Here is a 13757-nt window from a genome sequence, read left to right on the forward strand (position 1 = left end):
TACCCATAGGACAAACATCTAAAACACATCAATAAATACCTTCTGCATCAAAGGCTGAGGTAACACCTTTGAGAATAATAATAGTAGTAATAATCTTTTCAGAAGAGGGTTGCACCCAGGATCACTGTACAGGGTGCACACTCAACTAGAAGCTAACATTTGCTGGAACTACATTTGATATTTGAAATATTGTGTTTCAGAGTGGCACTGATCAGTGGGAAAAATCACTACTGTAATTTTGATCAGCAGTAGTGAACTAACTAATCATCATCACACAGCTGTGCAACACATGCTTCTACTTTGATGGGCCATCAAAGCCAAAACAAAGTCACACACGTGACGCAGAGCTTATATAGAAACCTCTCAACCCGGTTTCACAGCAAAACATGTATTAGAGATGCCGGTCCACCGTGTCCATTTCACGCTTTGCCTCTTCAAAATATAAAGCAGATACGAATGCAGAAGCTGCATTACCAGCAGGGGGAGATATATTTAAAGCCACAAAGTCGATAGTGAGCAAAAAACATGAAGTACAGTCCACGCCTTTAATCGTCAGAGTCCATTAAGCAAGGGAGCTAATATGTCTGTTTAAACACTTTCCTGTGATTATTTTCATGTTGGCTTGAAATAAAATATCTCCCTCAGCTGTTGCCACTGAAACTTACTGCAACTGCTACTGCCTATTACATGCTTTGTTGTGATATCGGGTTGAACCTCTGGGTATTTGCGCCACTTATAATTTTAGAGGCATCTTTTGGTGTTTCCTAATCTTTATAATTCATCTATGTAACGAGCTAATTTTGTCGTGTTCATGTGGACGTCTGAGGAATTGTTTAGCTTTTAGCAAAGTATGCATTCACAGAACTAGAAATCTAGTAAGAGCAGGTCTTTATAAGTGAAATAGTGAAAATCTGCAATCTATTTCAGGATGACTAAATCAAAAATAAACTCGGGACCAAAGGTCTAAGTTTGATCTAATTTTTACTGGATCAGGTGCAGAGACCCAAATGCCCCAGCATCTGTGCTTTGATGAACAATATTTGCTTATCTATCTCTGCTCTTTATATGTGTTGAAGCATCCGTGTGGCATATGTCTTTTTCTCTGTTGTTTTCTGGGCATCGACGGACCCCCTCACATGGTTGTGGTATAAATGGAGCACCTTGGGGCTCGTTACAAGCTCACTTGTCTCAATTGGAAGCTTTTAATCACTCATTATAGCTGAATGGTATCGGCAAATGTTCTGTAAGGGAGCGAAGAGCTGGCTTGTTAAATGGGCACAGTGAAGCACTGCTAAACTTTGATCTGCCTCAGTTTGTTTCACTGTGAAATACCAGCTGCAACCCTTCTCGACCGACCCGTATTCCCTGTGATTGTTTCAGTTTGGGAATAGCTGTCCTCTACCGATTCACTCACCCTGTCCTTAACCTGTTTTTTGCTTGCATGGGTTTCTTTAATGCTTTTTTCTCGTGTCACTCTTCAATCTGTCTTATTCTGTACGTTTATACCATATGACTCACTGCCAACCTTCAGCTTGTGCTGTTACAGTAGCTTCCCTCATCCACCTCCCTGCCCTCAGTGACCCTTGGCACCTTCCGGAGCCACGGGCTGCATGACTTTGGATGTGTCACTGCTGCAAATGGTCCTTAAGCATCATTTTCATTCCTAGCTGCCTGAACAGAAAGTGGCTAGCTTGTAGTATGCTCAGCCTTGCAAAGGAAAAAGGAAAAACTGTGTTTCACGTGTTTACAGAGTCAAAATTCATGATTTTAGCAGTAGTTTTGCATGGGAGTCATGTGATTCCTATGTTTTCATTCCACTGGCTTTACACAATTAAAAGTAGTGCCCACTCACTGCTTGTACAAGGGAATATTTAAATGTCTTAGCAGTTCTTTGTGATTACAGCTGATTTATCACAAAGTCGGTTCAACAAAGGACCTACTATAACATGTCACATCTCTGCAGATTATTGGGGTTTAACCACAAATGTGTACACCCAGCTTTTGGTTCCTAAACAGCCACACTGTGCTTGTCCTTATTAACCAGTGAAACAGAAAACAAAAAACAAAAACAACAAAAAAACAAAAAAAACAGGACCTGCTGTAAGTGGTGTTATAGTTCAAGGAATTTAAAGTAAAAATTTATGGCCACATTCTGACCACTCCAGCAGACTAAATCATATCTGACATTCAACATCTGTGAAAGGCTGCTGTAAAATCTGCAGCACTGTTTTATCTTCTGTGGCGGGTGAGAAGAGAGAAGATGCTGCGGCGTGACTTCTGCAGCCTTGAGAAGAGTTTCTCAAACCACTATTTTAGGTTCAGAAGCAAAAACACAGCCTTATTGTTGGTACTCGCTTTTTAAGACTCCTGTAAGACTTCTGGCATCACAACTTACTAAGTGGGACCCATTTACATATGTTTTAGGCCAATGAATTATTCCCATTATTATTTTTCTTCTATAGGTTGTTTTATTGTGTTGTCATAAATAGTTATATGTATCAGTCTTTAGAGATATTTGAAATGATTTAAATGAGGACAGGATTAAACGAGATAAGTAACAGAAAGGACATCTAATATGGTGTGCATAATAAAGTAAAACAGACACATTGAATGTGGCGAGTTAGAAGCAGCTTACAGACAGGCATTTTACTGAAGGACAGAACTCTCTCAGCTGATGGAGCAGAAAGAGTGGGTGAGAGAGTGAGTGAATGGCAGCATATTTCACTCCTGCATCACTGCTGCTCAGCAGGTTATACAAACACAGGCCTAATAAGTGAGCATCTTAACCTCACTGACCCTCGCAGGAGAAACAGCCTCAGCCATGACTGGCAGACAAATCTGTCACCTGTCAACAGTAATACCATCCATCATGTTGGTGCCGTTTACCTTCTTAGAGCAGGACTGCAACAGTGAATATGAGGAAGACAAAGGACATACCTGGCGTCAGCCTAAAAGCCAACAAGAAATACTTGTCTTCTAGTCTGTGACAAACACCCTCCGCTCCTCTGCCCTCTTCTGTGTTTGCTTACTCTCTTACACAACAAGAATACTTCTGTTTCTTCTGTCACTCGCTGACAGAGTTATTTGCAAAACCATCAGCTGGGAAGAGGTTAAGTGAGATTGGTTATCTTGATGCCATTCAGTATGTTTAAAAGGTGTGCTCCATTAACCAAATAATGTCACTCCACTGCTTTTCAGCTGGGACTAAAACTCGGAATATTTTAGTCTCGGCTTTGATTAGATTTTTGACTCTTCTTTTTAAAATTCGTCTCTTCTTAGTTTATAGGATTATAAACAATTTTTTTGTTGTTTCTTTAGCTGATCAGCCATTTTTGGAGAAGTTCTTGGATATTTGCATTCAAAATAAAAGAACTCGCTGATTCTTTCCTGATGTCACTGATGTACGATTAGAGTTTGTCCAACTGTGGCTCAGACTGAGCCGTGCCCAAAATGAAAGAAAATAAAAGGGAGAACAGACGGATAAAGGGGGACAGATGAAATGACAGTAGGAGCAATCGTTGTGTGTGCATTGCATCACTGTTGTAATATTTTTTTTATTACTCCATCATTGACTGAAGCGATAATGAGTTTTGACTCAAACAGCGAAAACGGATTTAAAGGGATTAGGCCAGACATTGATGAAGAGACTTTTTTATCCATAAAACATCTTTGTCTGCCTTGCTTTCACTCTCTCACACATGCAGACACACACCCCGTGTGTGCAGCAGATGCACAAAGCCACATGGAAGACCTCCAAGTTATTTGATGCTGTAAACACTGGAAAATGCGCCACCATATTTAATTGAGACATCCATAGATATAGGTTTGTGCTGGCACACACATGTTGATTATACATCATGTGTGTTTACGTGCTGACTGAGCTAGCGCTGCATCATCTTCAAAGGATTTTGCTAAAGCTATATAGTTTTATTTACAGGAATATGGGGTACGATGTGATAAAAATCAGGAACCACTTGAATTGAATGATTTCAGTTTGGTTTTCTTGTGTTAGAAAAGTTTTATGACACAGAGCTTCATAACATTTAGGCTGCTGTGAATACAAACATCACCTCTGTAAGCCTGAGTGAGCTGGATAAATCTGGGTGTGTGAGGTTCACTCTTATGGTGATTTAAAAAATGAGCAACAACCACAGATCTTCAGCTACAGCAGAGAAGGATTTCAGACAGGGTAAGGGATTATGGCGACTGATGTTGTGATCAATATTGCACCAAATGGTTCTTCAGCCAGTACCAGATGAGAGGAAAAATTTCCTTTGCTGTGGGTTTTGACATGATGAGCGATGATCCCTGGATTATGAGACAGAATGCTTTAACCCAGCCTGCCCTTTGCCCATCAGCTACACTAAAGTTCTGTTTCATTTTATCCGTTTTGATTCATTGTCTGTCAGCAGCTGCCTGCTGTGGATGCGTTGATAGTGACAAGATGGGGGTTTAGGACAACACCAGTGGAAGATAGAGTGTCAGACCCTAAATCTGATGAAGGGAGTTGATGCAGAGGTCACGGACAGCAAGAGAACTGGTTTATTTGAAAGAAAGGCTGAGTGGCTCTAAATCCTGAATGTGTGGTGAACCACTCTAACCCGTAGTATCCTTCAGGCCTTGGCTTTTTATGGGGGGGGAAAGAAAAATCATGTTTAATTCTGCTTGCTAGACGTTTGGACTACAAGTGGCCTCTAGAGAGCACAGGGATTTGGCTTTTTATCCATGTAAACCTTTAGATTTCAAAGCAGCAGTGATTAATAAAGTATGTTCTGGCTGTAAAAAGTATCACAACTATGTGTTGTCTCCACAAGTGAGGAGTTCTGCCTCATTACGTTTCATGTGCCAAGAGGAATTAATAGGTACAAAAACAGTCTTTATCTTTTGCCATGTGGGGTGATTGGAAGAAGAGAGATGAACTTTGATACAGGGATTTCTGAGGCAGAGCTAATTTTGTTTAGCTCTAGTTGGTATCGATTTTGGTCTTTTAGAGAAAAGTCTTAAAAGGGTGGCGCAGTGGTTTGTGTCTGCAGGATTTATTTGGATACACCTGAGTCATCAGTCAACTTTCATTACCGTGTTGGGGCAAAAAAAGAATCTCAGCGTCCTTACCCGAGGCTAGCGCGCCGGCAGGGCCTGCCAAGCGGGAGACGGAGGTCGGCGTGCTGTCCGGTCCGGCCTCTCTGCCACTAGACGCAAGCGTGCTGTTCGGTCCTGCCCGCCTGCCGAGCCGCCGGGGAGCCTCGGCTCATTGCCGCCGCTGGACACGAGGGCGGATGGACACCTCCCTGTCGCTGGGCCAGGGGCCGGGGCGCTGATTGCCTCTCCCGATTTCCTGCCGCGGGAGTAAGGTTCGCCGGCCTCAGTCGGGTATGTGGCGGGGCGTGGTCTACGGTGCAGCTGCTGCAGTGGGCCGGACGCACCTGGGCCACATCCGCAATCACGCCTCTCCGGCTTAAACTTGTATGGCCTTACTTTTGTGCCACTATTCTGAGCGCACGTAAAAAAAAAAAAAAAAATTGCAGGTGCAAGTGTTGCATTTTGAGAAATTTATTTTGAGCGAAGAAAAGCTCAATTTGAGTGAACAAAATGTATTTCAGTGTTTGCTATTATCCATACACACACACAATAGCAGCCCCTCTCACCCAGTTTTTGCATTTTCATTTTTATGTTTGTTTGTTTGTTTGTTTGTTTGTTTGTTTTTGTAACAGTATAAATAATGAAAGGTGGTGGATTAGCCAATTGGTCATGATCAACTCTGGGCTTGACCAATTACAATACATCCCTATTGAGGGGGAAAGGAACGTGATTGGTCCCGTACTTCAGCTAGAATGAAAAAAGGCACAAAGCTGTTCTTCTCTCATTCTCTCCCCTCCCTCTCCTGTTGCTACTTCTATCATGAAACTGATCAGTCAGCTGATCGGCTTTTCTGCCAGAAGTCCCGTCTCTCTTGTTTATCGCCCACTTTGCGCCAGAAAGAGGAAATGCTGCACTAAACAACAGCAGCACGTTCAAGCTTGATCAGCTGTTGTTAGAATTTATTTAATATTACTTTCTAGTATCACAGGTGATGGCAGTTACATTGTAGCCACAGCCACCCTGGGGCGCACTGACAGAGGCGAGGCTGCCGGACACTGGCGCCACCGGGCCCTCTGACCACCACCAGTAGGCAACGGGTGACGTGTCTTGCCCAAGGACACAACGACCGAAACTGTCCAAGCCGGGGCTCAAACCGGCAACCTTCCAATTACAAGGCAAACTCCCAACTCTTGAGCCACGATCGCCCCTGAGCCCCCATATACCAACAAGACAGTGTACATCACTGTCACAACAGCGTTTGTTTTAGTTCGAAGGCTTTATGGTTTTTCGTATAATACCTGGTGGTGTAGTCGGTGATTTTTTGTCAGTTCAGCCTTTTATATTATGTTTAACCCGAGAGACCACCCAGTCAGCTGGTGGGTAACAGGCATCTCCGAAAACGTTAGAGCACTTATGCAAATATGTGACGTCTTGATAAATCGAGCAGATATTTGAAGTTTACACAGAAACATTCTCGCATGAAAATATCTTAAAAGTTTATTTTGTGACCCAGACAGAGTAATATTTCAAACTCCGCCACTATGTGTTCCTCCGCCACTGCCTCGTTTGAGTTTGGGACGAAATGGATTCTGGGATATTGCATTTCGTCATTTCGAGCTGATTGGAGACCAGAACAGCCAACCAGATTTTTTGCATCCAAGTCTGTGATTGGCTGGTTTTGTGGCACAAATATAACGGTGTAGAGAAAGAGTTGAACGCACACGGGCAGAAATGTTGATAGCGCGAGCAACACATGCAAAAAACTGAGGGGCTGCTGTTGTGTGTGTGGATAATAGCAAACACTGAAATTGTCACAACGGGACTGAACGGACTCACGCGCAGGCTCTAGGTCTTGAAAGCACAAGAGTCTTTATTATGATGCACCAGGTGATTATTTACAAAAGTGAGGGGAAAGCCGGGCTCCGGGGGTCCACACACGAACGGGAAAGACACGCACACTCTCCGTCCACTCCTCTTCACACTCGCACACTCTCCGTCCACTCCTCCTCACACTCCACTCACTCGGGTAACACAGGGGTAGGTCCAGGGAATCTGTACACAGAGACACGAAGGGGTAGTTAGGTAAATCGCTATGAAACACTTCTGAAGTCATTGAGCTGGGGTTACACTGACGAGGGTCGGCAACGGTCCAGCGACGAGAAACACAGGGCTGCCGTCTTATAAAGGGGCTGGATCACTCGTGATGAGCCACAGGTGCGTGGGCCAAGGGCAGGAGCCCGCAGGTGAGCTCCGCCCAGGCAGAGGGAGGAGGGAAAGAGGGGAAAGGAGAGAGCAGGAAAAAAATAAAAAAAGGAATACAAAACATATGTAGCCGTACTGAGCCGACCGGGTAGGCACAGGGACCCTGACAGAAATACATTTTTTGAACGCAGCAATGAATTTTTATTCACTCAAATTGAGCTTTTCTTCGCTCAAAATAAATTTCTCATCAAAATGCAACACTTGCACCTGCAAATTTTTTTTTTTACATGCGCTCAATTTTTATTTATTTTTTTTACGTGCGCTCAGAATAGGGCACAAAAATAACGCCATAAACTTGGTGCTCTGACTGTTGTAGGTTGTTGTTGTTGGTATATGTCCGACTGTGAGCTGCAGAGCTGCAGCCGAGGGTGTGAACAGCAACCGTGAATAAATATGTGGTCGGCTCCGTCACTCTCCTGACACAACGCACAAACAAGAGCCTCTGTTAAATCTCCCAGTGCTGCGATGGCCAGGATTGCAATTATGTTTCCATGTAGGTGTGGAATAACATAAATATATATAATAAATAATAAGGATTCATATAATGATTACTGGCTTCAAAATAAAATGGTTTAAAAACAAAAGCTATAACTCTACTGAATCATGCCAAAACTTCACAAAATGGCTCTGTTTGTGAAGCTTGAGTCATCTGTGTTTTTGAAAAACGGACTGAAGGATGTAAGGTGGCATTTATTTTCCAGTGGAGATGTAGCATTTTAAGTAAAACCCTTCAATTACTTAGCAGTGCTCATGGGCTACAAAGCGCTAACGCCTGGTTTTCCAGTCTTGTCTTGAAGAAGGTTGTTTTCTGTCCCGTAGAAAGTGATAATTGAGGTGTTTGGCTCATTTGTATTTGACAGTTGCAATATAAGGGATAACACTTTCCAATTCCAACCATCATACATCAGTCACTTGATACTTTTAGAGAGGCCCAACGTGCTCCAGTTCACTTTTCATATGTAAGATGGGACTTCGGGGAATTGAACTGAAAACATGTACAGTAGATGTAGCCAACATCTAATGTTTCTCTTACTGAGTCTTACTGGAGTAGAAAGAATAGGAGAATGTACCACTGTAGAGTTGAATTTCTATAACTTTGCTTTTTAAACTGAAAATTTTAAGCAAAGACAAGATTTTTAACACAAGTACTATTAAATATTATTTTTATTTTGTGGTTAGAAAAATTCACAGGGTGTTTTAATGGAAGAAAGAACACCTCAAGACAAAAAGTCTCTAAACTGTTTGTGTAGTTTTGATTTATATGAAAAAGCAGTAGCCATAAAGTCCTCAAGTGAACATTTTTTTGTTTGTTTTGTGGTTGTTTTTATTTTAAGATGCTATTAAGGATAAAAAGGTGACACATGACACAACAATGCCACATTCATCACAGATACGGCATTAAAAGCAGCCCTTTGTTGTAACATCTTTTAGAGCTTTCAATACCCCACCATGATAGGAAACGTCTGGCGTATTTCAACCTGGTTTATTTAACATTAATAGCCTGTCTAATACGGCACAAAGTCTCATTCAAACTTTGCACTCTTCACCTGTGTTTGGGGAAATAAGGAAATCTGGTAACTGGAATGACTTTTGTGCCAACTGTATAAAGGATCTGCATGTTTCCGATTGAGTAATTGCTATCTACACTCACTACATATATGATGATGGCTGCCTGTAATGAGGGGTGGCAGTCAAATGGTATGCTACATTTCCCTAAGTATGTTAGTGGGGGAGCCAGGGCTGCTCTTAGTCACTGATTCTGTTCATTATTTCTATGGATAGAATTTCTAAGTGGGGACAAGGGCCAGAAAACTTCCACTTTGGTGGCCCTTGGTCTCATCTCTACTTTGTGTAAATCTTGTGGTTGTGCGGACTTCATCAGATGGTGGCCTCTAGCTTTCACTGGAGCAGTTTTCAGCAGCAGCAATGACAATTAGCACCTCCGAGTTTGAGGCAATGGTCGTCAGCCATTAAAGGGAAAAAACACTGACAGTGACAGTCTGGCGACCTGTCCAGGGTGTACCCTGCCTCCAGCCCTAGCTGGGATAGGCTCCAGCGCCCCCTGTGACCCTGAAAAGGATAAGCGGAAGTGAATGGATGAATGGACACTGACACTTGGGGTCAGGGACAGGTTTCTGCCCCAAATGGAGAAGTTTAAAATATCTCTGGGTTCACGGATGAGGGGAGAAGGGAGCAGGAGATTGATAGATGGATTTAGGCTTCACCAGTCCATCATGACAAAGAGACATCTGAGCACTTCATTATTTCTGTGACGTATATGATCATTGCAGAGGCCTTTGTATCACATGGACAAAATTTGAAACTGTTCTCTCCATATTTAGCAGGTTAGGGTTTTGTAATACAAATGCAAATAAAATGAGTGTAGCTCATTTGTGTTCCTTTGGCTTTACCTCAGCATCCAATGATTTTATACAAGACAGTGTAAGACAGGTGTACCAGGGAGTCCTCATCCTCAGAAAGGATGAAACTTGCATAAGTCGTCTTTGCCCTGCTGCCCATGTTACAGAGAATCAGGAATTTTGATTCGGACTGTGACGCTGTAAATGAAATGTAGCTTAATTCAAAGTTATTCATCGCAGAAACTTAACAGCACCCCTCATTCCTCCTTCCTCTCGTGTGTGTGTTTTACATGTGCACTCCTGTCACCCCTCAATATGTGCTCCCCTTTTTCTGCTTAAAGTATTTCATGATTTAGTAAAGTGTGCCTCATCATAATGCCCCATTTTCAAATGGCTTTTAATGGCTTATGTGGATCTGTGTGATGCCAGGATGTGTAGGAAAAATAAATTATGTCGGTTTCTCTAGAGGCTGTTACAGGATGCCACAAAGCCAATCCACCCACCAAACTAGCAGTTAAACATCGCCAGGACCCTGTGGAACATTAATGCTCCAGCCGTCATCAACGCCTTCAATCATTATTCCCCTTGTTTACGTCATTTTGCAGTTAATGCAGACTAAAAACAAACAGCGGTTATGTCTAAAAGTCTCAGAATTCATAGTTGGTTGACCACTTGAAGTCACAGAGGATAACAGCACAGGCTTGTTTCTGTGATGCTTTAAAAGCTGGCAGATCTGTCTCCAACTAAAGAGATTTACTGCATGTTTATGGGTTTGGTCCTTTTTTGTCTTTATCAGCTATTAAATCAGACTTCAAACACATACGTTGCCCGTGGAGAAGATGCAAAGTAGTACAGCACTCCTTTGTGTTGTAAATATTTGCAACTGAATGAGCTGAGTTGAGTTGCTGATAAAAACGTCTGTTATCTCGCAAATGTTTTTGATGGCATATCTTTTGTACCTATAAGCTGTTTGTTTTGGCAGGCATTAGACTGCGAGAACTCCTACACCACACATCTTCAAACCTAATTAGACTGACGTAATGAGACGAATGCTGCTTCGCACATGTCTCTCAACATGCAAACTTCTAAACGTGCGTCTGGAAGAATCAAACAAAGTTAACGCCAGAGCACACATGTTCGTCTTTGAGCGCAACATGTGGGGAAAGAATATGGAAACCGAAATGTGTGGGGGTTTGTTGTGTGTGGGTGGTTATAAGTTGTGTCAGGCAGATGGAGAAGCTCCGTCTGTGAATTTGTGTCCCATGCAGCCTCCCATTGGTACAACCAGTATAAACATCATATTTGGGAGACAAGGTGGCTGCTAAGTGGTTGCTGTACTTCAGCAATGGCTTTTGAGGTGCTGTTTGAGCCTTTGAGTGGACATCACAGCTTCTTATTATTCAGTATACTTACTGCTTTTGGCGCAAATGATCTCTTTTTAAATCCTTTTTGCCAGCTAGTGGCGTCCTACAACGTCGTCCTGAGGGCATTAGTTCAAAGTCAGAGTAAAGAGAGTGTTCTCTGTCTCACCAATAGATGGTGCTTTCCTTAAGACAAACTGATGATCCAGCTTGTCTAGTGAAGTTTAGATCACCATTCATTTTTCCAGCAGTTCTGACAATCCCGTTCTGTTTGTTCCACAGTCAGGTTGACAGTGAGCATAAGGATCCTTTCCATCAGTCCAAAGCCTCATAATGTCCTGCCAAAAAATGATCTCTGATTAGTTTTGTTGTAAATGGAATCCGCATTAACCATAAAATTAATTGTGTCATCATACTATTTTAAGTGCTCTAGCTTGTGCTGCATGTGCGATTGTGTCAGCATGATGATTCATATGGTAAAAGATGAAGGCTTTCTGCAAGCCTTCATCTGTAGGATTTGAATCCATCTTACTTTATTGGAGAAGTTTAACTTCCTCACTCAGCTCACTTATATTGAGCCTTTTGTGCATTGCAGGGAGTGACAGAGTTAAAAAAATCTGTGGACACTACTGCTTCAAGTAGCACTCAGACCAGGGCTCTGCACCTGTGTGAGGAAAAAATCCACAGAGATGTTTTATCAATTTTTCTGAGGTTTTTTTTAGCTTCACCACATATGACCGCTGTAGCCCTGCCCTAACATTTAAAATATCAAGTTCCGTGTCTTGTTACATTTAAGCTGATTCCTTACTAAAAGACACATAACACATTGAAGACAATGCAGTTGCCAAACAGCCTGTGTACAGATATGACTCAGTGTCCTGATTCTTTTTGATGAAGAGAGAAAAGAATACAGAGCAAGCGCACATTTAAAAGAGAGAAAAAGCTAGCAGGCTTTAGAGGGCTGACAGGGAATTGCAGCTCATGAATCATCATTGCCCGTTGGACGTCTGGCTGAGTTGCCCAGCCTGCCCTTTGTATGGCCCTGACACACTGCGCTGCGTAAAGCGCTAAGACCTTTGGCCTGATCATAAAAGGCCTATTAAGGGGGATTGGCGGGTGGCCACCATGTTAATGAAGCGACCCACTAGCTGCTGTCAAGGATGGCAAAAATCCCCCTCATAACTGCAGCCTCAGTGCGCCTTTGTACAGCTGAAACATAGGTGGGAGTTGTTGCCTACACTGTGAGCGTGGGCCACACTGTACTATTGTCATTGTGTTTATGTGTAAATTATGCGAACGCTTATTCCTGTGTTTGTCTCTGTTGTTGGGTTGTATGTGTCAAAGTACCACATATCTTTGTGTCTTGCTTATATATGTTAGTACTCTGGGGGTGTATTTCTACCACTTACCAGCATACTGTGTACATATGGCCTTGTGTCTCCCCTTGAATCCGTGAACATGACATGCAGCGGATTGTGTAGGTGGCGTCACACTGCAGTCAGTATGTCATGCGGCCTGATCCCAAGGTTGTGCGGGGGTCGGGTAATAACCACACAATGATGTTCTTTATGGGTCATAATGCTGATAAGCTCCATCCTCTGAGCCCTCTGCCCCGAGACATTTAGGCTCATTGAATGTTAAGTGTCATCACATCCTTTGTGCTTTGTGCTGACTGTCTGCCATCTTCTCAACAGATTGAGAATGTGGATGCCTGCCTCAGTTTCCTGGATGCCAAAGGAGTGAATGTACAAGGGCTCTCAGCAGAAGGTAGGAATAATACAAAATTTGAGGCCTGATTAAACTTAATTAAGTCGGTGGAGCAGCAGAAGAGAGATGTGGCTGTTGTATTTGTCTAATTTCTAAATCTGGAAAATTAATTTGGCTTCAATGCGACCCATCCTCTGTGGGTAGGTTTCCATTTCTTCACAGTACCAAATGTTTTCAGAAACCTGGTTTAAGCCTGTTTCCGAGACATGTGAGTGTACTTCACGGTAATGGAATTTACCACACTGGTATCATGACAGCTTTCACTATGGCAGTGTAGGCAGTCATTAGGGCATCAGAGTGGATTGTGGGAGGATAAAAACTGCAGGGCTGGATTTGCCTCCTGACCATCAGGGTACACAGTACATGCTTTATAAGACACGCCAGTCTTATGAAGCATTCTACTCTGAACGGCTTCTGCCAAAGTGAATGATTGTCTGAAACTGTCTCACAAGGCTAGGGTTAGACATTCCAAACAATATATTAAGAATACGTTTTACATTTGATTTGACTCTGCAGGGACACCTTAAGGTTCCATAAAAAAGTATCTGTATGTACAACTGCAGTCAAAATGTCTTCAGTACAGCAAGCAGCACATACAGTGCAGTGAAAACTTATTTGTGCCATTTCTGTTTTCTTTTTTTGGCATATTTGTCACACTTGCATGTTTCAGATAATCAAAAATCATAAATAAACTGTGATTAAGCATATTTTTTAAAAACTGAATTAAATTTTGCAAGCTACACCAAGGTATGAATAATTCTATTCTATTTAATGTTTATAGCACCGAATCACAACAAGAAATCACCTAAATAGAACCTTTCTGAGAAAGTGAAGTAGGATAAAAGATAAAATAGATAAAACGCATCATGCTACAATCTAAAGAAACTTAAGAACAGATGAAAAACAAAATCATTAACATCTGTCAGTC

General features: G+C 42.3%; 1 protein-coding gene and 1 long non-coding RNA gene across 14 annotated transcripts in view; one reads left to right on the top strand and one right to left on the bottom strand.

Moving 5' to 3' along the window:
• The window catches only part of nav3 (neuron navigator 3), a 415168-nt gene that overhangs the window by 292018 nt on the left and 109393 nt on the right, over nucleotides 1–13757 (top strand). For all 13 annotated transcript variants that reach the window (XM_026148165.1, XM_026148166.1, XM_026148159.1 and 10 more), the window contains one exon: nucleotides 12757–12829. In XM_026148165.1, the coding sequence (XP_026003950.1) occupies nucleotides 12757–12829 (73 nt within the window). The remainder of the gene's footprint in view (nucleotides 1–12756; nucleotides 12830–13757) is intronic.
• On the bottom strand, nucleotides 6930–7340 carry LOC113009706 (uncharacterized). The gene is made up of 2 exons (XR_003270236.1): nucleotides 7213–7340; nucleotides 6930–7131 (listed from the first exon to the last, which is right to left on the bottom strand). It is a non-coding gene; the product is annotated as an uncharacterized LOC113009706 (long non-coding RNA).

This window comes from Astatotilapia calliptera, chromosome 17 (assembly GCF_900246225.1).
Source record: "Astatotilapia calliptera chromosome 17, fAstCal1.2, whole genome shotgun sequence".
Classification (NCBI taxonomy): Eukaryota; Metazoa; Chordata; class Actinopteri; order Cichliformes; family Cichlidae; genus Astatotilapia; species Astatotilapia calliptera.